General features: G+C 39.3%; 1 protein-coding gene across 1 annotated transcript; it reads right to left on the bottom strand.

Annotated features, from left to right (window-relative positions):
• Window positions 1-564: 564 nt before the first annotated feature.
• LOC118249868 (astacin-like metalloendopeptidase) lies at window positions 565-26,456 on the bottom strand. The gene is made up of 13 exons (XM_050710824.1): window positions 26,388-26,456; window positions 26,131-26,155; window positions 22,912-22,928; window positions 22,172-22,196; window positions 21,132-21,203; window positions 19,940-20,074; window positions 19,218-19,335; window positions 18,227-18,405; window positions 18,019-18,103; window positions 16,731-16,858; window positions 15,721-15,836; window positions 15,077-15,302; window positions 565-602 (listed from the first exon to the last, which is right to left on the bottom strand). Exons 1-13 carry the CDS (start codon window positions 26,454-26,456, stop codon window positions 565-567), a joined length of 1,233 nt encoding a protein of 410 aa, XP_050566781.1.
• Window positions 26,457-27,305: the final 849 nt, after the last annotated feature.

A 27,305-nucleotide genomic window follows, 5' to 3' on the forward strand; every position in this document is an offset into this window, starting at 1 on the left:
CAGTAGTTTCTTACTTGAAGATAGAAGAGGAACAGCCAAAATATTTAATGTGTTGCATAAATATAGTTTCTACTAAACTCTGCTTTAGGTATAGAAAGACTATCACAAAATAAAGAAACCATAAAGATAGGTTTACCTGCATAACATTCTGTTTGATCATTAGTCTTCTGGATTTTTATGTCTTAACAAAATTGAACATTAACAACTGCAAAGAGATGATGAAGATGTAAAGGTGGACTGTACAAATTTTGAGAGAAATTAGCATTATTGAGAACAGAAGGAGAAAAAGGAGATAAAAGCATTAGATTATGGATGAATGAGCCTAAGCACCATGACGGACTCAAGAAATCAGCTTAGGTCAACAGAGCTAGCAAAAAGAAGGGAAACAGTATTTCATATCCAAGTAGATAAGCAAGGATATTTTGTCAGGTATTTGGATCCATCATTTATAATGTTTGATGCAGTGTCCTTAGAAATAGGTATTTGCCACACAAAGGATTTTTTTCCAACACTTAAATTTTGCTACAAATGAACAGGCTGTTACAGAAGTATTAGTATGCTGTGCTACTCCAAGCCAGCTAGGTCAAATTCCTGCTGCAAACCTGAAAGATACAAAACATTTTGGAAAAAAGCAAAACACACAAAAAATCCCCACCTCAAAAACAGAGGTAGATGTCTGCATCGTGAACTCAGAGAGATTCCACAAGGTGCAAAACCACCCTTCTGCAACTTGAGAACTATTACAATTTTCCTCTTTAAACTAAAATAAATAAATAAATAAGCATCGGTAATATGCTGACTACTTAGCAAAACATGCCACCGTAATAGTCTCTGGAAATCAGTAAGTGTCTTCAGTATGGGATTCTGCCTCAGACTATACCAAATGCTGTGCTGTGGTGTTGAACTATAAAGCACTACTGCCATCTGCAGGGTTTTATCCTTGATGTCATTTCAAACTCAGTAAGCTTGTGGGAAACCGCTCTCTGGAAACTTCTCCATATAGCATCATCACAGCGTGGACAGTACATCATGATTGCTCATTTGTTTGTACCACCTTCACTTGGACGCAAAAAGGCTAAACAAGGCAAAACTTCAAACTATTCAAAGGTAAACTGTGTCTATACATGGCAAATTCACTACAACTGCACTTCCTGTGAGCTTATTTCTAGTACTACAAAATAGACTATTAGCCTATTATTACATTTTGAAACCTGGTCAAAAAAAAAGTTTATTTGAACTTCTGCTCCAGAAAGAGACATGTGGTTGCCTCTTAACATGGAACAATCTCAGTCTGATGCTAGTCTTATATGTTCTAACAGACTTGTATCCTACCTGTTTAAAGAAAGCACATTAGGTAATAAGGAATAAAGGAAGAATCGGTGTTAGGGAAGACAAAAATAGCCTGGAATAAACAACTTAGGATTTGGTACAGATAGAAGTTAAATGAGCCAATCTTAGTCCAACTGTTAGTGGTGGTATATGGAGCTATACATAACGTGGACTGTCTGCACCAAAAGAAATGAGGAGTGTTAGCTGGAAAGACTTAGGGATGTGATCACATGAAGACAGAGGAAAAGGACAGAAATGGATAAAGCTAATATGACATGTAGGACTGAGCAATAGGGCAGTAAATGGGAGAAAATGGGAGTATTTACTGCTTGTGTTATGTGTAAATTACTTATGGAGTTAGACGTAAACCCTTAGGATACTAGAACAAGCTGAAGAATCATTCTGCTGTCACAGAGGCACAAGCTACTTGTCCTGATAAGTCAGTAAACTCAGGAATACAGAATGTTACACTGTGAGCTAAAGACACTAGATGAAGGGTCATGAAGTCCTTCAGACCCTTGGATTACAGGGATTTGTACAATTTATTTGTCAGATACAGTCTAGAGATTTATTGCTGAAAAGAAAAATAATGAGTTCAATTATCAGGTTGAGTATGCGCTTCAGATTGATCCCTTTACATCTCAGTTGTAAGAGCAAAGTAGAATAGCTACAGCAAGCACACAACTGCTTTTGTAAAGACCATAAAAATTTCAAGCCTTCCAGCCTTCCTTTTATGTAAAAATGCTTATTGCTCAAGTTCTGTTTTTCCTAGCTGAACAACAACACTGAAGACATACATTAACCACTGACTCCGTCAAAGTCCTGACTTTTCTTTGACATCTAACAGATTGACTTGATTTGTTTCTCCCTTGCACAGTTCGGTTTCAGGTCAATTTCTCTCTTCTTGATTTTTTTTTTTGATTTTTGTTTTTTACAGGGTTCTCTTTCTACCCTATATTCAGCACAAGATCACTTCCACAAGAAAGAAAATTACTTATTCAGGACAGGCAGAAAAGATTTTTCTTTGTGTGAACCGAAGGTAAGGCTAAAAAGTCATTCCCACATTCAAATTTGTTTTATTTGGTAACAGTTTTTCTTCTCAAAAAGACTGATTTATAAACAGCAGCAAAAGCAGCTTGTGACAGACCAACCTTCTCGGGAGCGATACAGTATATTACTAAGAATATGCCAAAAGCCTTATTTCCCTGAATATAACTGTAAGGAACAACAGCAAATCCAAGCAAGTTTTTCTAGATTGCACTTTAGGAAAAATAAGGTCTTGCAAAATTTTCATCATCTGCTAAACTGGCCACGGCCATTCCACAGCTGTGTTTGCACCACAATGTATCTAAGCTAATAAACTCTAAAGACCTGTGTTGGCTCCTCACAGAGTCTGCAGTGTTGTCTCTGAATCCCCAGCACAGCTAATCTGCAATTCACCATAAATAATTAACAACTGCACTGCTAGTCCAGGGATGCTCAGCTTTTTCTCTAATCCATGTTCCTTTTCCCAGAACCCTCATTTTTCTCTGTTTTCTCTGCTGCACTCTGCGCCCCCTCCACACCCAATTCTGTATATTCCGTGTTTTCTACTTCCATATACTTCTATTGGTAACAAAGACCTATTTGTTCAACCTCTTGTGCACTTTCTCTTAGGCAAGTTTGAGAATTTAAAGCTCAGGGGTAAGTATCTCACTCTTGCTCTGCAGAACTTGCTTAAGGCTTTCATTATGCTCTTTAAAAATTGTAATGCAATTAAAGCATCACCCATTTTAAAAGTCAGCATTACAGTAAGTCTCAAATGTTAAGTGGCTAGTTTGAATAAAACCACTTGTTCTACGCTTGGCATTTATGTCAGAATCAATGCAAACACAATGCAAGTCGAGTCAGAGAACCTAAACATCTGGACAATCTTAGTTGTTTTTTCAAGACCTCAGACCTTTAGTAATCATTTTCTTCTTGAAAAGCGAGACGTATTTTTACTATCCATATAGTCTGTACTAGCCATCTAAAGAAAAATAAATCTCTCTCCACACCCTGGAACTGGAAAAACAAACAATCAAAACAAAACAACAAAAACAAACAAACAAACAAACAAAATATATATATATATTTTAAGCAGGAGTAGCTTGCTTGAGGATAGTAGGCAGATTTCCCAACTTCTCAATTACTTAAAAAATATTACGTATCAGCTCATAAAGTACAGTGTTATTTACAACATTATTTTCAAATGCAAATGACAATGTCTGCAGCTAAAAAGTGGTTCCTGAACTGAAATCATATATCACTTTCCAGTCAATGAGAACAAGCATCTTTTCAGTAAATCCAAATGTTAAGGCAAGTCCTAGTCATGGATTAATGAGCTTAAGACGGTTTCCAGTACACAGATGCTAGCATTCAGATATTGTACCTGATAAAACCCATATTTTCCAGCAAAATTCAAGCCATCAGCCACATTCACAACAAAACCAAAATGAACATGTAATAGCTCTTTATTAACCACCTGCTGCTGCCGAGTTTTTCCAGCAGGATGAGCCTCAGAAGTCCCACTTATGGCCCTGCTCTACTCCATCATATGACCGAACTCGCTCTACATGTCCATTGTTTTTTCTGCATGCCGCTGTTACTACACACATGCTGCAGAAAGTTATTAATAAGGAAACTCACTTTGTATTACTTTTTTTGTTGCAACCTTGGTATCTTAGCAACTGTTGTGCCTGCTGTTCTCTTTGCAGAAGCTTTGCTGACTCACCTAGTCCCTGATACTGCAGCTTTACTTGGGTGATTAGCATTACTGTACTTGTGTGCAGCATCCATGCACGCCGAAGGTCGCACTTATACATAGCTTTTACTTCTCCGTCCATGGAGCACTGAACTATATAATGTGGACATCTGCCACATAATGAAATGGGGATGTTTTTGCCCTTTGCTCAACATGTCATGCTATAGGCCCAGAGGATAGAATTAAGATGTAGCAAATGAATAGGTGCAATCTGCAAAGTTAATAACCTAAAAAGAACTTTCTGTTTCATTGCCAGTGGTTGGTGGTCTCTTCTTCTGTTCCATGAACATGCACGATTCCCATGAATCCTCTACAGATCATGCCAAGCATCAATAACTGCATGAGTTGTCATTTAAAAAAGAGTAACTGGCAGTAAACACTGTAAAACACCCTACATGTATTTTGGTTAAAATGATAGGAATTTAAGCTGTAAGCGGTGGAAACAAGATCTGTTTTAAACTTTGTAAAATACTGATTTCTTGGGGTGTCATTCTTTTAATATTACATCAGTCACTAAAACAGAAGATGTAACTCTACCAGACAGGCTGGTATTCTATATACAAAACCACAACAAAGAAAGTTATACAATTCAGATGTAAAGAGGTAAGTAGCATGTCTCATTCTCATTCTCACTTTTAAGTTTCTTCTTTCACTGTTTGTACTACTTCTGCTACTTGCAGCTCTTTGCATCTTTTATTTTAATCTCAATGATTTTTTCTTGATTTATAATCTGTTCAGCCAATGGAAACCTTATCAGGAAAAAGCGAACAAACAAAAACAAAACAAAACAACAACAACAAAAAACCTGCAGAGCTTCTTCTAGAGTACACTATACTGATAAAAGAAGTGGTAGAGTTAAGAGGTTAAACGTAACTAATTAAGTAATTGATCCTTGTGGGTCACTTCCAACTCAGGATATTCTATGATCCTACCCAATACCTCCTTATATTTTAGTTGCTTTCTTTTGTAGATTTACCTTACTACATAGCTGGTCTTCATTCATCAGATGGCATGTACCATTTTCAACAGCATAACCATTAATATGATGTGCTAATTCAGCTACCAGTTTCTCTTTCTGACATCAGTTTGCTTCTCACACAGAGGCTGATGGTAATGTATGGAATATCTTCTCATCCCCTGGAGAAATGTGAGAATTGCTCTCCCAGATAGCAAACCCAAACTGCCCAATAACATCAAGTGTTCAGATGAGATTGTGTCTAGACAAAATGACCCAGGAAACTCATTTCTCTTTGTATTTCTTGCATATGGAGAAACAAAAAGCCAGGGAATGTCTGATATGCGTAAAAATGGAATTACAAAAATGGAGTCATAGGTGTGCGTCAAAAAACCCCTCAAATTCTGAAAACTAGCATGTTGTGGCATGAATCCTTAGAAGTAGCAAAGTATCTAAAACTGAAATACAAAAAAAAAAAAATTTGAATCAGCACTAGAAAACAATCAACTGGGACCAATGTTGCATAAATCTACAATAAAAAGAGGCATCCACTGCTGTATAAACGAGTTACAGATGCAGCATGCATTATGGATTAATCTCTAGTATCAGGAGAATCAGTTCTTGGATGTCAGTTCTTCATAAGACTATTGCTTGAAATTCCTTGTAATGCTCCTATAAAGAGCATGAGACGTGGTCAGGGAATTTGACAAACATCTGAGGAGAAGCTGTTTGGAAATGATTGTGTGGGGGGTGACATAGAATGATTCATACTGAAAATTCCAACCATCAAAAATGCCAGTAAAAACTTCTGCCATATCATTTTATATCTACCAAATAAAAGGGCTATGAATATCCTTACAAAGAAAAAGCTCTGTCTATGAGAGCATAACTTGCTTTGGTGGCTTCCATAGCTCCTTTTCTGGACGTCCATGGCAGACTTGTGATCAGCTCTGTGATTCAGTCAATATGCCAGTGTTCTGGCAGAGGAGACAATATCTGAGATATGAACGATGATGACTGTGCTTCCTTGTGTACCTCTTCCCCATGTCTCTTACTGCCCTTTAAAGTTGGCTGCTGCATGAAATAATGCTCAGAGCCTGGGCTTTTGGACTAATTGGGAAGGAAAATGTTTCCTGAGGAAAGTGAGTATTTTGGACAGTACCACTTCAGTTTTGCCCAAGTTGAGCTTGAGACAGCTGCTCTTCCTCCCAGAAGACATTATGGCACCCTTTCAGTAAGAATGGTTCCAGCTCCAATAAAAGAAGAGGTAGATGTCATCAGGAAACAACTAGTATATTTCTAAACATCCAGGAGACGAATACACAACTACCTTACATACAGAACACATTACAGAGAAAAATTGCTCCTGCAGTCATGAAATAAATACTAAGCCAACTGAAAGAAGTGAAATAATGCATCTGTATGGAGACAAAAACAGCTTGGCAAAATGCTCTGCTGTCCTGTAGGTATGTGAGATTCATAAATGGCTCTTTCATCAAAATGACATAATCTCCCTGAATGACAAGATGAGACAGTGAATATGTCAATTGACAATGTCAGAGGAAGAAGTGATTTTGATCAGGGATAAAAAAAAACATTTGACTACTCTGCAACAACACTGATAATACTCTCTGATGCTTTTGCTGACAAAATTTCAGATGTGAGGTAATCAATAACTCCAAACCATATTTTACAGGAAGAAAATTATTTTTCAGTTCCCGAACACTACTCTGTATCCTGAAATACTTTAGGCCCTTCCTCAGCTCCTAAACTTTCTTTCTCTCTCCTAGTTATGCTTTCACTATAATCTTCTGTTTAAAGTACAACCACAGATTCTTTCCCTACTTCAGCATGCCACTCCCTCCCCTTCACCCACAGAACCACAGAATGGCTGAGGTTGGCAGGGCCCTCCAGAGGCCATCTAGTCCAACCCCCTGCTCAAGCAGATCAATTAGAACCAGTTGCCCAGGACTGTGTCCAGATTATTTTTGAACATCTCCAAGCAGGGAGACTCCACAACCTCTTTGAGCAACTTGTGCTAGTGCTCTGCCATCCCCACAGTAACTGAGTTACCCCAAATTCTTTCCTCTGTTTTCTCTAGCGATTCTCCACCGCATGACAACTCCAAGTCCTTGCTAATGTCTGATTCCTACGCTGAAGACACAGGGTTCTTAATTGCACCGAGACAGATTAAACTAGCAATGCTGACCAGCAATGAGGAATTTAATTACCTAGGAGGCAAGATGTTTATCCCTACACAGCATTGCTCTGCTGTAACTTCAGTGAAAAACCTTCCCTGGTATTCTGCATTTCTCACCTATAACCACCAAAAGCGAATGTTTTTTCAGACACCAGCAATCTGCAGATTTAACTGAAGCTTATTACAAAACTATGAAAATTGTTGTAGATAATACAGCTTCTGCACATGGTCAATATTACCAAATTTGCTTTGCACCCCTTGTAATGAAGGATACCTAGAAATTACAGCTAGGGAATAAAAAAGCACAGTCATACTAGAGCTAAATGCTTAAATATCACAATGTGAATAGCCATTTATTTCAGTAAGCATTAAGTATGTCTGTCACTGACTTTAAAGGAAACTGAAGATGATCTACAGATTTGAAAAATTATTTCTATTCAACATATAAATACATACGTACATAAATTCCTCATTTTAATCAATATATTCCTAGGTTTAAGAGAGATGAATGTCATTTTAGAAAGAATATGAAAAAAATCTGACATCTTGAGATACCGTTCATGGAAGTATCCCACAGGGCTTCACTGGATAAACAGACTTCACTGGAATGAAGATCCCTCTGCAGTGTACAAACACTTCTCAGAACGCAGGAACTTCTCAAGATGAACTGAAAGAAGGCTTTACTCCTCTGAAACTGCTGAAACTGCACGGAAAATCTAGGGCAGCAAAAAGCAATTAGTAAGCAATGAAAAGTAGTAAGCAATGGAAAATAGTAAGCAACCAGTAAGCAATGGAAAAAAAATCCTCTAATATTTATTAGATTTTTTTTTAAATGTAGCTTTACATAAACTTGCAAAAATAAATGTGAAAGCACAAATAGTCCAAAATATATGCTTGAATGTGATTATTCACACTTTAAATGGAAAATGTGTGGGGAAGCTGCACAAGTCACTCAATTATGATGCAGAAACCGTACTACTTAGACGCCTAACCAACCCTGAATTAATGCTAGAATTTGAATAATGAATATCCACAACAAGTTGTTCATAAAACATTAAAAAAAAAAAAACTTGTACAGTTGATTTAAATGGAAACATTGTCAGGACATTTCCTGCAAGACAAGAGCAGTGTTGTTTCTATGGGACTTAGCGGTATTTTTCAGCTAGCATTTCCAAAGCGGTTTGAAAAGTTCTCACTTGCTGCTGCCCTTTCTACCTCTTGGATTGTAGAAACTCTGATAGGTGCATAACTGATGTACTTGGAGAAGAAACGGTCCAGACTGAAGCACGCATTAGGAAAGCGAGCTGAGAGAGGCGTTAACAATCAGACAAGAACCTGACTCTTACACTGAAGCCCTCACTGAAGTAATAAATGAATTTAAACAAAAACAAACAAAAACCTCTTCATTCTACCTCACAACTTCGCTCCCTCAACCTGCAAGCCCCGCTCATGCCCTCCCTCCTGCCCCCAGCAGCAGCCGCTTCTCCAAGATGGCGCTGTGCTAAGGAGGGAGTTTAACGGACAGCAGCCCCCGAGCGCGTGCCGCTGTGGTGGCCGTTAACGGTCGGGTTAACACACGGTTCGTTATTTCCAACCAAACGGGTTCATTTCTAACCAAACGGGTTTATTTCCAACCAAACGGGTTCGTTTCCAACCCGGTTGTCCCAGGTGTGTGAGAGGCGCTGCCTGAGGCGGGCAGCAGCCCACGGCGCTGCGTGTGAGGGGAGGGCGGGCGCGCAGCTTCTTGCTGTGAGAGGAAACGATCGTGGGACAGTGGCACCTAAAATCTATCTGTTTGTGGTTGGTTTCCGGGGTTTTGTGTTGTTTTGTTTTTTGTCTCCTTTTGATCTTGCTGACGAACATCTGTGGGAAGGAGGGCTGGTGTGAAGAAGTCCGGAGTGATTGGTGTGCGAGATACATGGATAGAATTAAAACAAGAGCATGAAATGGGCTGCAATATTTGGTTTAAGACTGGAAGATTTTGGTTTAGGACTGATGAGGGAAGAATGGTGTAAGGGCAGTGTATGAAGGTAGGTTCAGAAACACCAGAAGTGGCCTCAGAGTCGGTGGGAGCCCTGAGAGATTGTGAAGAACTTCCGTCAGCAGCCCTGTAAGACTGAGATAAATATTAGGAAAAGGTTTTAAATCTGCTTAAAAACCATCAGTTAATGTTTTCATACAATTATGTAGTTTTCAATATGACTCATTTAGACACGGTTAAAATTGCTTACCATGTGGTTAATGTTACAGCAAATATGAATCAGAAACTTGAGTCAGAAGTGAAATTACATTGATCTCACGATGGATTTTACCTTGTAAACACAGTGTGCAACGGAAAGTGAAGCTGTCAACTGCACTGGCACAGGAGCAGCAGTTAGAAAGACCAGCTTGCTACTGAGGAAAGTGCATCAGTTGTAGAGGACAGAAGCCTGCAGGGAAACAAGTGACATCCGGTATATCGTCAGTCTGGTGTAAATGAAAAGGGTGAAGAAGACAATGACTATTTTTACATCTATGCTAAAACCCAACTGAATGGATTTTTTTTTTCTTCAGTTTTACTTGTAAAAGTGGTGTTCAGTTTGGAAGTCTTGTTTGCATATTGATTTGCATGTCTATAGTTGGTTAATTTTTACTTATATCTTTTTATGAAAACAGCTATTTATGTAGTGTTAGTGTCTCTATATAAGTAACACTTTGTACAGTTTTAGTTCAAGGTGACATCTTGAGTATGTACATTACTCCATATTCCTTTTATTATTATGTCTGCAAACACCCACAAAAGACAGAAAATGGATTTTACATTTTATCCATTGGTCTGCTAATACCCAGAAAGCCAAATTTCGAAGTTATTAAAAAAGAAAAGTGTTCTCTAAAATAATCTTTTCTATGCAGAATTGCAATTTCCTTTCCTATTTACAGCTCTTTTTTTTTTTTTTTTTTGAAAACCCTTTTGAAGGAAAAGAATTCTTACTGTCATTGTCAGTTTCACTGGAATAGCCTTTTGAATATTGGGCCACAGTTTAGTCAAGGTACTGTAATTATACAGTAGTAAATAGAATATATGATAAAATATAATAATTAAAATAGAGTAGTAACTTTAAAATGTATGTGTTGTTTTTTTCCCATGCTTCCTCCAAGAAGTTATTTATAAATACGAAGTATACCATAGTATAATACTTTTCATCTGTAATTCATGGATTGGAGCACTTCTTGGCCGCACAGTACTAGTCATTGTTTCTATATGCTAAACACACAGATGAACTTCCTTACTGTCTGAGAGTTCAGAAACAATAGTCACTGAAAAACTGTGGCTAAAATATAATGTGCAATATAATATGCCAAATTAAATGGGTTTGTCTCATGTTACCAAAGCTGGAATGAAATAGGAAAAAAATTTAATAAAATGTGTGGGATTTCTTTAAGTAAAAGCAAAGAAAACATGATAATTAAAAATTTAAAAAAAAAATCAGGAAAAGAGTATTCTTTCAGATACTGGCTTTACCATTTTCCAGAAACAGATATAAAACAGGCCAATTCAGGCAATATCTGTTTTCCCTCTGTGCATCTCCTCATTTTATGAAGACTCTTCTGCGAGCTCAGTGGGAAGGGGTGTGGAGAATGAAGACAAGCAGCGGGATGGGGAAGAAGCTCCAGGACAGAAAGGAGATGTTGTAGGTATGGGATCCAACACGCTGTGTTGTCACTGCCAGCATGGGCAGTGTGGCAGGGTGCTTCACAGTACAGGCATCCTGCATGTGCCTGAGGACTGCACGCAAAGACCCCAGTGTGGAAGGCCTGGAATTGAAGGTGACAGTCTAATTGTCCCATATCTGCCTGGTGCCTTGTGAAGAGGAATTCAGACCACGAAGGAAAAACACCACTGAAACAAACATGGGAGTTGCAGCCCCGTGCCTTCCCACATAAGTCCCTAGTGTTCAGGCAGCCCATTTGTCACTGCTGGAAGGATATGTCCGTTTTCCTGCTGGGGTAACAGGAAAAGGAATGGCACGTTTGGTAGCTGCAAGCTTGCTGGCAGGAAGGCGTGAGATCTTCCACTGACAAGTCATCTGTGCTGTTACCTGAATGGAGCGTAGGCCCTGTGGTCATGCCAGAAACAACGCATTCCTCTATGATCCTCCTGGGTGCAGTGTCGTGGGAGCAGTGTCATGGGAATGGTGTCCCTTGTTATCAATACAGGATGTTCTTGTAACCCTTGTTCTGCTGCTTCTTTCAGTGCTTTCTCACACGTGCACACTTCCATCCCTACAACATTCCTGCCAATCTTTGTATTTCTGTTAAGAATCTCTACGCAAGGACTGGCCTGGCTGGATTGCTATGGATGTAGTTTGGGAGAAGAGCTGGTGTCCTAAAAGAGATATTCTGTTCCATCCCTTGGGGACTTTGCATATATGAAGTTTTCCATATGCCCAAATTAGCTTTGATCAATGACCAGCATTGAAACAAGCCTCAGCTTCTCCCTCTGTGGCAGAACCCCAAAACTAGAAAGCTTCAGGAGAGCCACACAGTGTCTCTAGTGCTATATGGCCATAGGTGGAGATATGATCCTTCTGAATAGGATGGCTTCTGCCTACAGGTTGGGGTAGGACGAGTATTCTGAACCTGATCATGAAAATGTCAACTTGCAAAAGTTATAATTTGTCAAAAAAAAAGTATGTGGGGAGCATATCATTGTGCTGAGAAGCTTCAGTGCTGGCCTTATGAACACAGCTTTGCTTCCTTGTGAGTATCTCTACCTACAAGCCAAAGCTCTTTGAAAGCCATTGAAATTCCACTGCCATAAAATCTTGAGGGGTAAATAGCACACTACCTGCTTGCAAGTTGCAACTGTCCATGCTCAACGAAGCTCCTGTCTCCTGACAGGAGAAAGAGATTTTGCTCCATGAAGCTTTCATAAAAGCTAATAAGCCAGTAAGTGGGCACTTTTCCTTGGAAACTCTCCAAACTCCTTCATGTACTAGGGTTTCTTTAAGCAGATGTTGTCTTTTCTGGCATTCATTTTTCAGAAGTTTGGTGCCAGATCCTGTTTAAGCCACGAAAAAAAAAAATCTGTAAAGCTGTGTACAAAGGTATCTGTGGGGATGTCACTATAAAAAAAAATAAAAAATAAAACATTATGATGGAGGCCCATGCAGAAATCTCAGAAGAGAAACACAAGACTGAAAAGGCATGTAAGTAAACTCTGAAAAATATTTTGACAGAGAACTGAGAGACTTCTGCTTTTAGAAGGTGCACTCCTGACTGAAATACACAAAAAATGTGTATCTTAAGTGTTTCATAGAGATCAATGTTTTTTGTTTGTTTTCATTTTGTATTTCCATACAAAAAACAGCCCTTATTATTTATATCAGAAATAACAAAATTGTCCTCACCAAACTACCAGTAGATTCTTGCTTTGCGGTATTATTTCCTCCATTTTGTTTTGTAGGGGCTCGGGAATCACAGCAGTCAAATATTTTTTCTCTAGAACTGCATTTTTAACAATATTCCAGAAAGACTACTTCTTATATGATGTGTTGATAGCAACACGTAAGTGCTAAGAATAAGTAGAAGCTGAACCTATGTTCCATTGTCTTAAGAACTAAAGAAATGTCTGTTCTAAAGCAGACTGAAAATTGCTGTCTTCAGAGGCATTTGCACAGCCATTTGTCACTGTGGATGAGGAAGCAATCTTCAATGGGATTAAGGTTTATTGAACTTTAAAGAAGTGGCCAATCCTTCATCAAATATAAACACAGAGCAAGCTTTGAGCAGACTCTTGTAAATGCATTCTTTTTGGTGCCTCCTTTAACAAAAGAAAATAAATCAATAATTTGCTGTATAAACCTTACTCTGTGGTTCAAGTTAATTTCCCACTGTTCTTTTCTAGAAATCTATTTCTGTAGAAAAGTTCCAAGGTTCCTAGCATTACAGAATAAGAACAGGAAAAGCATTTGCCTTTTTTCAGACCTGCACATGCAAGTGTTATATGCTAAGGTTAGTCATATGTTTAACTACCTCTACAAGAGTAAAATATTGGCCTATTTTGCTCTCAGATCTGTTAGGAAAAAAAAAAAAACAACAAGAGTATGCCATTTTGAGAGTGTGATTACATGCAAAGGCTAAGAAATGAGCTTTCCAGGGGCTCTGCCAATCTTACAGCTCTCTGTCTTCCTTGAGAGATCAGAACAGGAAAGTTTAGTTTCTTGCCTCACAAAAGATTTCTTCCCTGAACTGAAGAAGTGCTTGAACTCTGGCAGCATTATCTAGTTCAGCTCTTATCCTGTCACAGGCTTAACTGTGTCTGTGGAGTAAAAATGGCTTCTGGATAAAAAAGCACCCTTAGGTGGCCCCTGCCTACCAGAACTGTACAATGAAAACTGCAATAGGATGTATCGATACTTTATGGCAACATCTTTACCATGTCTGTCTTTCTTGTGATTTAAGGATGTAACAGGATCATTTAAGAGAGATGTCATTTTTGGAAACTTGAATGTTAGACTAGGAAAAGAGGCTGTTTCTAGGACATTCTTTCATGCTGAAGACTGCGGAGAATAGAAAATGAATTTGTAAAGTTACAGCTGGTCTCTTCAGCTGTCTAAACCTATGAGAACATCTCTATGATATTCTTAACAGATACCTCTGTGGCTGAATGAAGGGTGCTAAGAAGTAAGACGACATTGATATTGTGTGAGGCAGGAAGGGACTACTGGAAAATATAAATGGAAACTTTTTTTTATGAAGCTTTTTATTAAATTGTTAAATAGAAGGAGGTAATAACTTAACTGTGCAGATGAAAGGGGGAGTATACCAGATGTATAGAATTCATACATTTGTATGGCTTGGGGAATAAACTTTCTCAGGAAGGTGAAGACTTCGATTCTTAATAGAATTAAATTTCATACTGATCCAAGCCAAGATAGGAGCAAAGTTGGAAATGCATAATTTCAATATTCACAGAATAGATTCTTCTCCATTAAGTCAGTTGTGGCTGCTAGGTTTTCTTTGGATCCTTACTGTAAGTGAAATGAGACAATATTTAGCTTTCAGAGCTCTCTGAACAAACAGTAGTATCTCTAAAGTATGTTAAATTTAAATCACATTTTATCCAAAAACTGGGATCATTTTGTAGTCAATGACACATAAAAGTGGCATGGGGATTTTTCCTCTTTTTCTTTTCTTCCATAGCTACAATTGACAGAAATAGATACTACAAAGAGTCACCATTACTGTTGTAACTTAATTGTATGTTTGTGACACTAGTCATTAATTAAACAGGACTGAAAAGAATGTGTTTTAGGTGAATACGTTCCATGGATCCTGACTATGGAAATACTGCCTCTTTTCTTGCCATTGGGCTGGGTGACCTGGCTTACCACAAATCTTTCTTGCCCTCTGAACTGTTTGATTAAATCTTTTTTTTCAGAAGAGCAATATATTTAAATACTACATTATGATTTGTTCTCATCCTACTGTGCTAGTAACCCTAGCTTTAAGTTTAAACTGATCATACCCTTAATGGTGCATGCTTTGGAACCGTGTGTATCTGAAAGGCAAGGCGAACTGTGGAATCTGGGAATCACCTGGCTGACAATTTGTCCTGAGCATGGCCCCATCTTTCTAAATGAATAAATGGTACTAGTGTAGGACTGATCCATTAGATCAAAAGCAAGGCAGGAAGTGATGGGTCTTGTAGATATCATTTCCTCAACAGTGTTTTTCCAAAAGACATGTGAAGAGGAGGGTAGAATACCTGTTGACTTGACATAGATTATTTTTCTTTCTCCACCATTCTCTTTGTTCTCAGACCTACCGGAAGTAAAGGTGGCTTGGAAACCAGAAGCTGTACCAGCACCATCTGTGACAAACTCTACGAGCATAAGATTGCTAGAAGCAACTACATCCGTGGGTATCTTTGATCCACAGGTTTTGTCCATTAAAACCGTAGAAGACTTGCTGGATCCATCATAAACTTTGACATAATCACCCTGACAGCCTCTGGTTTTCTGCAGCTCAAAGGCACGGAAATGCAGGGAAATCTGGAAGGGAAGAAAAACCAAGCCTTTCATACACACATATGAGAGTTCTTTCATGGAGTGCCCTTTAAACCAGACAGAATCCAAGCTGTAGCCAAGCCCAAACTGGTACTGCTTGCCCTGCCTTGCCTCTCATCCCCTGAAGATGCAGGATTCAGATCTAACAGGCCTCTAACTGAATGCTCCCATGTTCAGACTGCTTGGAGTTTTTCAAAACTATTGGAGTTTTTCAAAACCACAATTCTGCAGGTGTTTTTGCCTGTACCTGGCTTAAGGACACAAAGAAGTACAGACTAGTTTGAAATCTCTCCCATGAAAAAGATGTTATATGGCAACTGTTATGCAGATAAAGAGCAAAATGCTTAACAAAGAAAGGTATAAGTCCAGCCATGTTCCAAGACCGTTATTAACTCATGATTACCTTTCTCGATCGGGTACGGATAAGCCAGACACAGTTGGTATTATGTGAGTAATTTCTTGGGTGGTTGGCAGATTTCAGTGACCCAAATGCTGCATCGAGAATAGTGCTACAGCGACCTGAGGGAGAAACAAAGTTTAGTTCAGCACCAGGCTTGCAGAAACTTCTACTCACTTAAAACTGTAATCTCTTCAGGATGTAAAAGTCTTGGTTTTCTGATATGGCAGCATCATTTCAAGGGACTGGTACACTAAAGAGTGTCAGAGGTTTCATTTTGTCACATTTAGTCACATGGTTTTCCACTGATATAAGGAAGTCAAGTGGTGTTAGAAGAATCAAAAAATTATGGTGTCTCTGCAATACTTAACTTCTAAATTTAGGAGGAGGATTTGGGTTTTCCTCTGTGCAAGGGATAATACTTTATTCGTCATGTTTTTTACCTTTGAATACATTTCTGTGATTGTATAAAAGAATTTCTTCAAGTAGAGGTTAAAATTAAGGAGTAGAAAATACATACATATTTAGAATGACAATTTAAACTTTTGAAAACTATTAGGCTAGAGCTGCTCAAGATACCATGAAACAGTTTCAGTTCAGAAGAGCGTAACAGCTCTTTTCGTTTGTCTCAGGTCTTAAATACAAACTGCAACGAGGGACAAAGATATCTGACTTTTTGTGGGGTTTACCATTGTCTCTTGAGCCCTAACAAACCTGATGACTCCACTGAAGCATACGACATGGTATGCAGTTAAGCCAGTGCCGCAATAGTCACATATGCCAACAATGAATGTGTTTGATTTAGTTTGGAAGCAAAAAATAATATTTCACTAATCACAATATGCCTCCAGCTTCACCATTGCATTCTCTCCCAGAGTGACCATAATGGGTACCATAGATTTAGGAGAGTAGTCTCACAGTCTTTGATGAGAAGCTGCTGCCAATGCAGACTGCCCAAACACCTCTGTCAATGAGCTGAGTATCCTCAGAGGAAAGGATGGCTTTGAGTCACTTACTGCAATTGTAGAGCTTGTTGATTTTGGCCACGTCCATGTTGCTTAGTCCCTGCCTCTGTCCAATATGTACTGCTCCATCAGGGATTGGTACAATAGTTGCTTTTCCAGTGGTATTAGTGAATGTGTATCTGAAAAAAAAAAAAAAAAAAAGTTCTTTAAGTAAAGTTTAAAGTTCTTTAAGTAAAATTACTTCTTTCAGGATTTAATGGCACAATCTACATGCTTTAGAGGGAGAACAACAATTGTATGCAAGTTGCTTAAATCCCATCTGAGAAGCAGATTGTTCTTCTGGCCAATTCTTGATGCATGTTCCAGCATTCTTCTTCCTGTGAAAGAAGAATGGAACCTGCAAAACATGTCTGCTTGCTGCCTCGTACTACAAGGCCCTCAAACTACGCTGTTTGGAGAGCTAAATTTAAAACGAGCTCATCAGTTACCTTTGCTATTGTTCTTGAAATTTTATTAAATACGGAATAACCCAAGGATAACAAACTATCTTAATCCCAAACTCATCCTTGAAGAAAATTCAAGCAAACCTCCAAGCCCTAGACATGGTGGCTGGGGAGTAATAGCACTGCTGTCACATACATTATGAAGGTGTTTAAGGTTCTGAAGTCCCACAAGAGGATGCTAATACAGAAATTATTGGAGGGGTAAGTCAGCCTCTTCTTATAATAGAAAAAAATAAAATATAAAACAACCTTTGGCTGCCTCTATATTAATTTATTTATATTTGTGCACAGATTAACTTTACTGTGATCTTAGACTGATAATATTAAACAACACTAATGAGATTGCTGATTAAATGATCCGTAGTGTAATATCACCTCAGAAAACTATTTTTAGCCTAGAACCACAGTATATTAGGTGGTAGAGTAACAGAGGAAAAAAGACAGCTCTCCCTAAAAAACCTATCTGCGGTTGATGGCTTGCAGACCTCTTCTTGGCTATGTAATCCTTTTCTTCAAGTGGCAAAGGAGGAGCTCTACTCTGAAGCTGCTTCCTTTGTTGTTGCTATGATTAACAGTGCTATTCAAATAAGTTTGATTAGGAAGTCCAGCAGTAAGCAGATGCCCTCCTTTGCCACGTGCTCAGCTGTGAATGACTCCTTAAAGAAAGCTAAAGGATAGTGAATTAATCATGGGGAATGGCTTATCTGAACTGACTTACACTGTTTTTCTCAGAGGGGGAAATGGGGAAGCTATTCCCCATTAGTAGTAGGACAGAGTTTTTACAAGTTAGTTCTAATGTGAGATTTGAGTTCCAACAAAAGCAATGTCACACTTACGGGCCATAGTGCATTACTGAAGAATAGTCATATGGAAGACCCAGGTTGTTAGAGTTTTCAAATTTCTTGAAGTCTGGTCTGTCAGCTGTAATATAAGATACTGTTCTTAGAGTATGCTTCTTATCCACTCCCTTCAGGGAGCAAGGAAAAGCTGGAAACAGCAGGACATATCTACTCTATCTACACCGAGGAGATCAAAAGTACTTACCTGGGCTGATGTACTCCCACATGATCTTTACATATTTATCCCTGTCACTTCGAGAATGTTCATGCAAAAATCCCAGGGCATGGTCCAGTTCGTGCTGAATTATTCCTTTCCACATGCAGCCTCCTTTCATCACAGAGACAGTCTGTCCACCTCCTACTTTTCCATAGTTGGACCAGCAGCTGAGAGGCATTGAACACCAACAGAAGACTTATGGGATTTTTATTGTCAGGCAAAGGGACATTACAGAGAACCTTGTTTCACATATGTGTTGTGGGAATGGAATGATTACTTCCTGTCCACTGGGATAGTCAATGTCTACAGAAAGGCAAAACTGACTATGTTGTACAAAACAACAGCCAGTATGGTCATCACTAAAGCTTCCTGGAAGACCTTCATTAGCACAAAGGCTCCTGCATGCTGACCTTCTATACTCAGGGATTTTAACTCCCTAGAAATAACCATTTTTAATCCAAATGACGGAATCCTATATCAGAGCTGGAGCTAAGATGAACAGCACTTAAAAGCTGGCAGATGTTAAACAATTCTCTCACAGACTCAAATTCTGACCTTGACAACCAACTGTATGTCTGATTCAGAGAAGTGTTTGTTTCATAAGTTGGAATTGATTTTGCCTTTGCAAGAACTACAGTAGCTTGTTATATGTTGTGTTCAAGTACGCATTATATATATATGTATATAATGTATATATATACATATATGTATATATATAAAACACCACACAGAAAACACAGGCTAAGGTATGTTCTACACCTTAAGGGTGCTTTTCTATGGTCTGAGTCACTTCAGTTTCTCTGCTGACTCACTGAAGTAAATGCTGGGTCCTTGCACTTGCAGGGTACCTTGCACTGTGATAAAACATAGTTTCTTCTCCAAATCAACACCTCTTTCCTCTCTAAGTCACACGAGATGCGGGTAGGGAAGAATTGAAAAGCAATACAGAAACAACTTGTTAATTTGTCTTTGAACTTACCCATCAGCAGATTTAATGCTGAGGTAATCACGTTCTGTCTTGCGCTTCACAAAGTTAATACAAGTCAGTGTTTCGAATTCTGCCATAGCTTCCTGAATCCCTTTTACGTGGCTCTCCTCTGGAGAAGAAAAGGTTAATTTTGGGGGTCACAGAGAATAATAACAGGTGCCATTAAAATCTCGTGTACACAAAAACAGGGTAAATGAGGGACACAAACATTAGCCTAGTCTCTTTGTTGCTTCTTGCTCATTAATGAATTTCATTTAAGGTATTACAGCCTGGCATGAGATTCTCCTTATCCAGATCTGTGTCCAAATGGATTCAGGTGGGAGCCTTTTTTTCTTAACAACTTGTTTTAAATTATAGGGGTGATTGTTGTTCTAGCTGCTGATTGTGCACTTGCAGGCAGCTATGGAAAGCTATTTTGCTACTGAAAAGTAGGCCATTCAAACCACACCACAATAGGCATAAAGGCAGGTATTCATTGTTGTCTTCAGGAGACCAGACCCAAAATATTATGGATGCAAACTACTCAAGGAAATTTGATCTCTTTTTTCTGTTTGTGTCTTTGTATTTAAAATTAATCTCTGCTTGCATAGCACAAATAAATCCTTAGAATAGATTTCATCACTATAGCCACTGGAAGCAGGTTTCTGTCTGAAGCTTATTGGATAAAGTCCATTAAAAAAAATAAAAATATTTACATGGAAATTTACACCCACCATAAGTAGGATCCAAGACATAGGGAACACGAACAATCCCATCGCTGGACTGGGGCCAGTAGCAATTGCGACAGTTGATGGCACTGCGGCTCCTTTGTGGGACTATGTCACCTTCTTGCAAGTACCGAGAGCAGTCTGTGGTGAGAAAAAAAGGGTGGAAGTACCTGAGCCATAGACTGCTGGGAGCTGTCTAGGGCACACTTGGAAAAGTGTCACTCTATGTGTCCTCCTGAAAGCTTATTTTTCCTAAGCTTCTGCTCCTGGTCAACACTGGAAGTGGAGTGTTGGACTAGATGGACATTATTTGCTTCCCTACTTCTGCTGAAGTGTCCTTAGCTAAGAGGACAGGTGAGAAGCTCCAGCTCATTTGGGTAGGGTTTTAGGCAAGACAAGGTAGGTCTGAAAGCAGTTCAAGCAGTAAGAGGAATGCTGTACTTTGGTACTATTTCTTCACCACCTTGTCACACTGAGTGAATGCCCAGGAAAGGTGCTGGGCAAAGGCAGGAGGAAAATAAGAAAACCCAGGAAGGCAAGAGAACAGAGGGACAAATCAAAAAAAGGGTGTTTGTTGTCTATAGAAAACTGTAGGAGTGTTTGCTGTCCGTTTCTACAGACAGGAGTAATGCTTCATGAATGACCACACTTTCCCCTCCCTGAGGGAGAAAATACAAGAAAGAGAAGCTGATAAAAAGTGGCAAATATGTTTGGAAGTATCAAGGAACAGGAAGTCTAGAGCAGGAAGCTTGGAAGTGGCCATATAGGAGTCTGTACTACAAAGTCATATGATGACTGAATGCACGTATTACTTTCATTCAACAGAAAGGTAGTTAAATAATAAAACAACCATATAACCAAGTTCTCTTTTTATGTCCAAAGAAGGACCAAGATGTTGAGAGCTAAAGCTGAAGAAGCTGCCTGCATAGTTCAGTTGCATCTACATCTGGTATCATCTTCAGTATTGACAAGATAGATTTAGGATACCATAGGGCTTCAGCAGACCACACAGACAAAGTATTTGTGGCCAGTTTCTGAGGGTTTTTTACATTTATATGAGCAAGATAGGAAAAAATGTTTGCACAGATTATGGTAAGATATTGTATCTCCCCCATTGCCCTCTCCCCAGCCCCCAGCCCCCCTCCAAAATAATAACAATCAGAGAGACCCAGTAGAAGCAGGGCTTTGATGGTATTACCTTTGTTAACTTTCAGAATTCTGTTAAAAATAACTTCATCCTCAGAGTCTGTCTCTATAGGTGATGGAGATTCTGTTCAGAAAATACAGAGAATCACTTTCTCATTCCCAAGGGCAAAGTGAATCCTGATTTTTAATCTGACAAGTTTCCAGGCACTCCCTTTGCTCTGGCCCCAATCACAGTCATGCAGTCAAACTCACGGAGTCTATTTATGTGTTGGCATGGTGTTCAGTCATGTAGATATTTGCTCAGGGACACAATTTTGTGAACCTCCCAACAGCAGTGGTTGTTTCGGCATTAATCCAGTCCCAAGAGCCATTCCTTTTCGATCTTTCTCTCTCTCTACCTTTGTTTTTTAGTCACTGCATTTACAGGAATGGTCCTTCAGCTCTTCTAAGTCTGTTTTGTCCTGCTTGGACAGCAGGCAATTCCAGCTGGCAATTCCCCTCGTCTGCATGGCTCCCTCCGTGTGCTCAGACAGCACAGCTTTCCTTCTGCATGCACACATCACAATCAACCCCCCAAACATATCAGGAGCAAAAATGGTTGGAAAGCATTCCTGCTGCTTACTGCTGGGTACACTTTTCTTGAAAACTCTTGAAGCCAATGAAATCAGGACTGAATTCCTATTCCATGGTTGAGACTGAGGTCCCCGGATAAGCCCAGTATCAGGGACTTCTGAGCCTCACATAAGTAAAATCAGCTGAATCTGAGCATCATGCTATGAGTCTTGACATCCACAAACAGCACAGGCAGATGGCTTCTGCACTTGCTTTAACCTTCAGAAGTGACTTAAGTCAGGATATTATCTAAGCAGAACCATTTTTAGCAAAATTAACACCTGAGATTGTTAGCAAGGCTGGGCAATTGGCCACAACCAAGAGACTCTACTTTGCATAAATTATTATGGTTAATGCATTCTTAAAATTTCTTCCCTGAGAGTAATTTGTGTTAAGCAAGTGCTATTTTCTGGAGTAACTGGGTAGCTAACAATCAGTATATCCTAGCAAACACTTACATTTAGATGTAATAATACATACCATATATATCTTCTTCTGTAGTAACCTAGGAGGGTGAAACATGAGTATTATCTCACAATTAACAGTATAACATAAATATGAAATAAATTAACATGCAAAGGATCAAAAGTGTCTGGGCTACTGTTGTGTGCATCTTTCACTAGTGCAGTCTTGAGGTCTTATTTACTGTACCATGTGTAAAAAAAGTACTACCATGTGTGGTAGATATTCTTCTTTGATGTATTTTGCATATATGGATATCATAAAAGAAATTCGCATAGGAGATTCAGGAAATGCAATTTGAAGCATGTAGCAAGTTTCATAACTTCTAGCTTCATTCATGTCCCTGATGGTAGAGTACAAGGCTGATGAAATCTCTGATGAAATCCTCCCAGTATCACCTCACAACAGTGGTGAAAGGCCATGGCATTTACTACTTGTCCCGAACTGTGGGGCTGGTACCTAGCTGTGGAGGTCATGTTAGTAGCAAAACAAATTGCTATACTCCCTTTGCCTAGTAGAAATAAAAAGCAGTTCTGAGTTTTCTCTATGACCACAAAGAAGGCAAAAGCTTCCTGGGATTTTGGCTATATTTGGGCATTTTGGAACGACAAATGAGATAGGGATGAGAACTGCACACTCTGGTACATTGTTGATCTGGGAAGACTTCCTGCACAGATGGGGATATGGATGAGTAGATGAGTCTTGAAGTCAATGCTGGACCCCAAAGTTAACAAAGGAGCTGATTTAGTTGTCCTCACCTGAGTAGGTTCTGTTGCTGCAAAAAGCAAGGAAGAAAAAGACAAGCAAAAGGAGCAAATTAGATTCTGAATGCAACTTCACAGCACAGGTCTCAATAGTACAGGTCTCCTCAGCCATGGGAATGCCTTTGGCAGGTGCCCTTGCTTGGAGAGGTAAGAGGTTGCACTAACTGATGCATGTGCACAGAAATTCAATTGAGATTTAGACAAACATCTATGAAACTGTTCCATGTTCAGGAACAGAATCCTGGTCATTAACTGTATAAGAATCAGCAAAGCATTTTTCAGCTTCAGTGTGAAAAATGTCAAAGGAAACTAGGGACAAAAATTTGTTTTGTTCCCAGATTCCACTGGAACAGGTGCAGGCTAACCAGCTCAACAATCCTCTCTGGTTTCACAGTGTCAAAGAGGAAAGTTATAAAATGGGATGAAGGCTATAATTTAGCACCAGGCAAATAATCTTGACTTCAGTATGCATCTGACAGCAGCTTGTAACCATCCTGAATCCTAACATGTGTTTCTAGCATGTCATCTTCTTATTTCTGCCAAGTTTCTAGATACCAGCATATAAGGGAAAATCTGATATATATATTTCTGAAGAGAAACTTCATTGTTATAGCATCATAAGAGTACAGAAATTGAAAGGTCCTCCAGAGGTCATCCAGTTTGTCTGCTTTCCCTAAGGCAGAAGCAGTTTTATCTATGTTATTCCTGAACACAGTTTGCTTGACCTGTTCTTAAGTATGATGGATATGCCGCACACCTTTCTGGCAATCTCTTCCATGTTGTTAATAATCACACCTGTATTTGTCAAAATTTAAAACCACAATTGTTTTTCTACCCAACACCATCACAGAGAGCACTTATGCAAATAGTTCTCATATCTCTAAGCCCATCCTTAACTTTTTGAGCATGTGTTTTCAACAGAAGATGTGGAAGATGCCAAGCTCTGTCACATCTTGCAGCACCTTTCCTTTTCACAGCTTCCATTGACCTAAGTGGTTATTGCCCAAATGTAGGGGGGACTTCCTCTTATTCAGAGTAGGTCTAGAACCTGCAGAAGAATTGCTTTGATTGAGCCAAAAATTCTTAAATCTGTCTTTTCAGACTGTTACTTCAATTGCATGCTAAAGAAACTCCACTATGATAACTTTTGTTTATTATGCAAAAGTTCAGTCATTTCCCAGGAGCTGCAACAGAGAGGTCTATGGCATCTAAAAAATTATTCAGGAAAGTGCATTTTTGAGATATGTTGACCAAATTCAAAAGTCATGCACACAAGAGGAATTAGAATAATTGACTAGTCGAAGTCAGTGGAAATTAGGCACCAGATTCCTAGGCACATACAGCCCAGGACCCCTTTTTAAAGCTCAAGTGAGACATCATAGAAGGCATCTGCTATGTGCCTCATCAAATGAAATCTGGTGTGATACGGATTTCAAAATGTTACAGTTCAAGTTTTCCCTGCACTGTAGATACTGAAAGATGGCACAAAAAGCAGTAACAATGGTAAATTAAAACTCACTATGTGTTTGGCCCATTAACCCTGCCACTTCGAGTTCCAACAAGCATGTCCCTCCACTGGCTTCAAATTTACTGAACATTAATTTTGCATCCCTTTGCTTCTATGCCATAAATGACATCTCAAAAGAAGAATTGCTCAGTTTTCATTAGTCACTACCTTGTTCTGAGTATGTCAAGCAACTCTTTCTTAGGCCTCTCCCTTTTGTAGCACGTCACCCCTGACTTGGCAGTTTCTTGTTGTAGTTAAGGTCTACCTACAGTTTTATTTCCATTGACATTCGCTGGAAATCTGCAATGACCCCATTCTATTTTTCAAAATGACAAAAGCTGTTCTGTTAAGCCCATACTATTCATTTTCTATCTCAGCACAACGCAAAGCTTTCTCCAACACCTGATGTACCTTTTTCTTGTTGCTGCATCAAGGCAGGTAAGGAGGCAAACAAGTGGCTGAGCTTTTTCCTAATGTTCAGTTTAAAGGAAAAGTGTCAAAATGTAATGTTAAAATGTAATTTTCAAGCCTGTCAAAGCACAGCTGAATTAACCTAACAAACCACACCCAGAAAGTACACACATGTAGAGCACGTCTGTGTGAAAGCACATCTGCATTCAGCCCGATACCAAATTGGGAAACATAAAAGTTAGTACATTCAAGTGCTCTAAAGTTGTCACTCAGCAGCAAATTAGTCTGACGTGTTATCACCTATATTTACCACGCGCTGGTGAAATTCAAATCTATACATCTTTTATAACCTTGTGACACCTTTTCCATTTTTCTGTGTTGTGACACAGTGAAGTCAAAGCTTCTTCTCAACATTGTGCAGCCCAGGATTACAGAACGAGGCACTCTTAGACACACAGCTCTGAGTCTGCTCTGACTCAGACCTCTCACCTGTCTACATTATAAGTAAAATTGATTGCTCAACAATTTGGTCTACCACAACACATACACTGCTGATGACATGCAGGTACTTTCACTGCTGCAGCTCTGCTTTTGTTCCTCTTTCCTGAGGCCTCTTTGGCAGCCCCATGCTTCAGCTGTACAACTATATGTAACTACATCACTGGCAGCGTCACACATCAGCTTGTCATTCATTTCAGGATCTACTACACTGCACAGAACTGCACCTACAAAACATGGGGGTTCTCTCCATAGTACAGATCTTACCTCAACTTCCCTGTTCCTCACTAAGTATGAGCAGCATAAAGCTTCTTCTTAAAATCTTTTGTTCTGCTGCTGCTGCTCCCAGACAGACCCTTGTATCTTGTCACCACTACTAGAATCATTGAAATCTTGACAGACAGCCTTAACCTTTTCTACCTTGAAGAAGCTCTGCTTTGAACTCTGCTTTTGAATCTTAATTTCCCCCTACTTCAGATTTTTTTTACTCATTCCATAAAGACATTGGGAAGCCATAAAATTTGTAATAACAACTCTCTTCAAAATACATAACTTATTAAGTAGGCAAACAGAAAACCATACTCTTGCTAAGTCCCTCATACATGCAGTGTAGTGGCATGTTTATTTCTGGCAGTATAATGTCCGTAGTTACACTTCTAGCCAGTAAAAACTGCATATCTGAAAGTATTACTGAAACTACATTATTTGCATCAGCTAATGACCAGCTTCAAGATTGCTGCTATGTAATTGATTTGATACATGGCCAAGAATTAAAATACAATAGAAATCCTACTTACTTGCTGTACTGTTTCCAGAGTTGTCCTGCAAAATCAATAGGTAAAAGGTGTTAATTTTCCATAGCTCATAAATGCAGCAACAATAGCATCAAAACGAGGTCAAAAAGAGGAGCTAGAGTAATAGATTGTCTTCATATAGCATTATATTACTACTATTTTTCTTGTGGGAAAATTATCAAAATGGGTTTCCACAGCTTCACTCCAGGAAGAACATGTCAATTAGAAGAAAGAGCAGGGCTGCATGGAACTGCTCTCACCTGAATAGGGAAGCCCAGGGTAGTGTGAAGCAGAAATGCGGTGAAGACTAGGAACATTTTCAGATCCATTCTCCAGTTCTGACAGACCACCCGTGCTTGTCCTTATCTCTTCCCCTTCCAGGAGCACTGCCGCTAGATATACCAGTAAAGCCTGCTCTGCCAGGGCTCAAAAAATCTTCACCAGCCAATGGGGATCCAGGCAGGAAGCAAGCTTCTTTTGTAGCCTCAAGAGTCAATTTAGCCTCAGGGTATCTCCTAGTGCTGCACTACTGCTGTCGGGGTGATCTATAGCATCCCTTGTCTTCATATTGCCATTCACACTGCTCTCTGGACAAGGATCAGCCTCATGCTTGTGCTGCCATGCACTTTCTCTGCTTCGTGGAGGAGCTTTCCTTAAGTGTTCAATTTAACTGGTACCACCTGGGAAGCCCTGGATAGCTTTCTGGCGTAATTCTGGAGATTTCTGATGGTGGGTGATTTTTTAACTTTATGTCACAGGAAGCACAGAAGGCCATGACAGTATTATGCTACTTTGGAGCTTGTAAGAAATCCCTATTCAGTGTGGTCATGTCCATATCTTCCCTGAGCAGATTTCCTTCGTGTTCTCAGCTTATAGATCTACAAGTAGAATTTCTGTTTCTTCCTCTGTGTTTCCTGATGTTATAGGAACTCCATAATTTCTGTCAGTCTGACACTTACAGGTGCCCAGTAGGCTTCATGACCAGCAGTCAGAGAGGGGATGAAAGACAACAGCAGCAGAAGCAGCACTTGTCATTCTCACATTTTGAGGATGATTTACTGATCCACTGCTTACTGGAGCTCACTTCCAGAAAGGATGTAGGAAGCAATGAGCAGACCTGTCAAGAAATGCTTGTAGGAGGTAAACTCCTGAGTCTTTTGTCACAGCGACATCTTGTC

Source organism: Cygnus atratus, chromosome 5, assembly GCF_013377495.2.
Source record: "Cygnus atratus isolate AKBS03 ecotype Queensland, Australia chromosome 5, CAtr_DNAZoo_HiC_assembly, whole genome shotgun sequence".
In the NCBI taxonomy this organism is placed as follows: domain Eukaryota; kingdom Metazoa; phylum Chordata; class Aves; order Anseriformes; family Anatidae; genus Cygnus; species Cygnus atratus.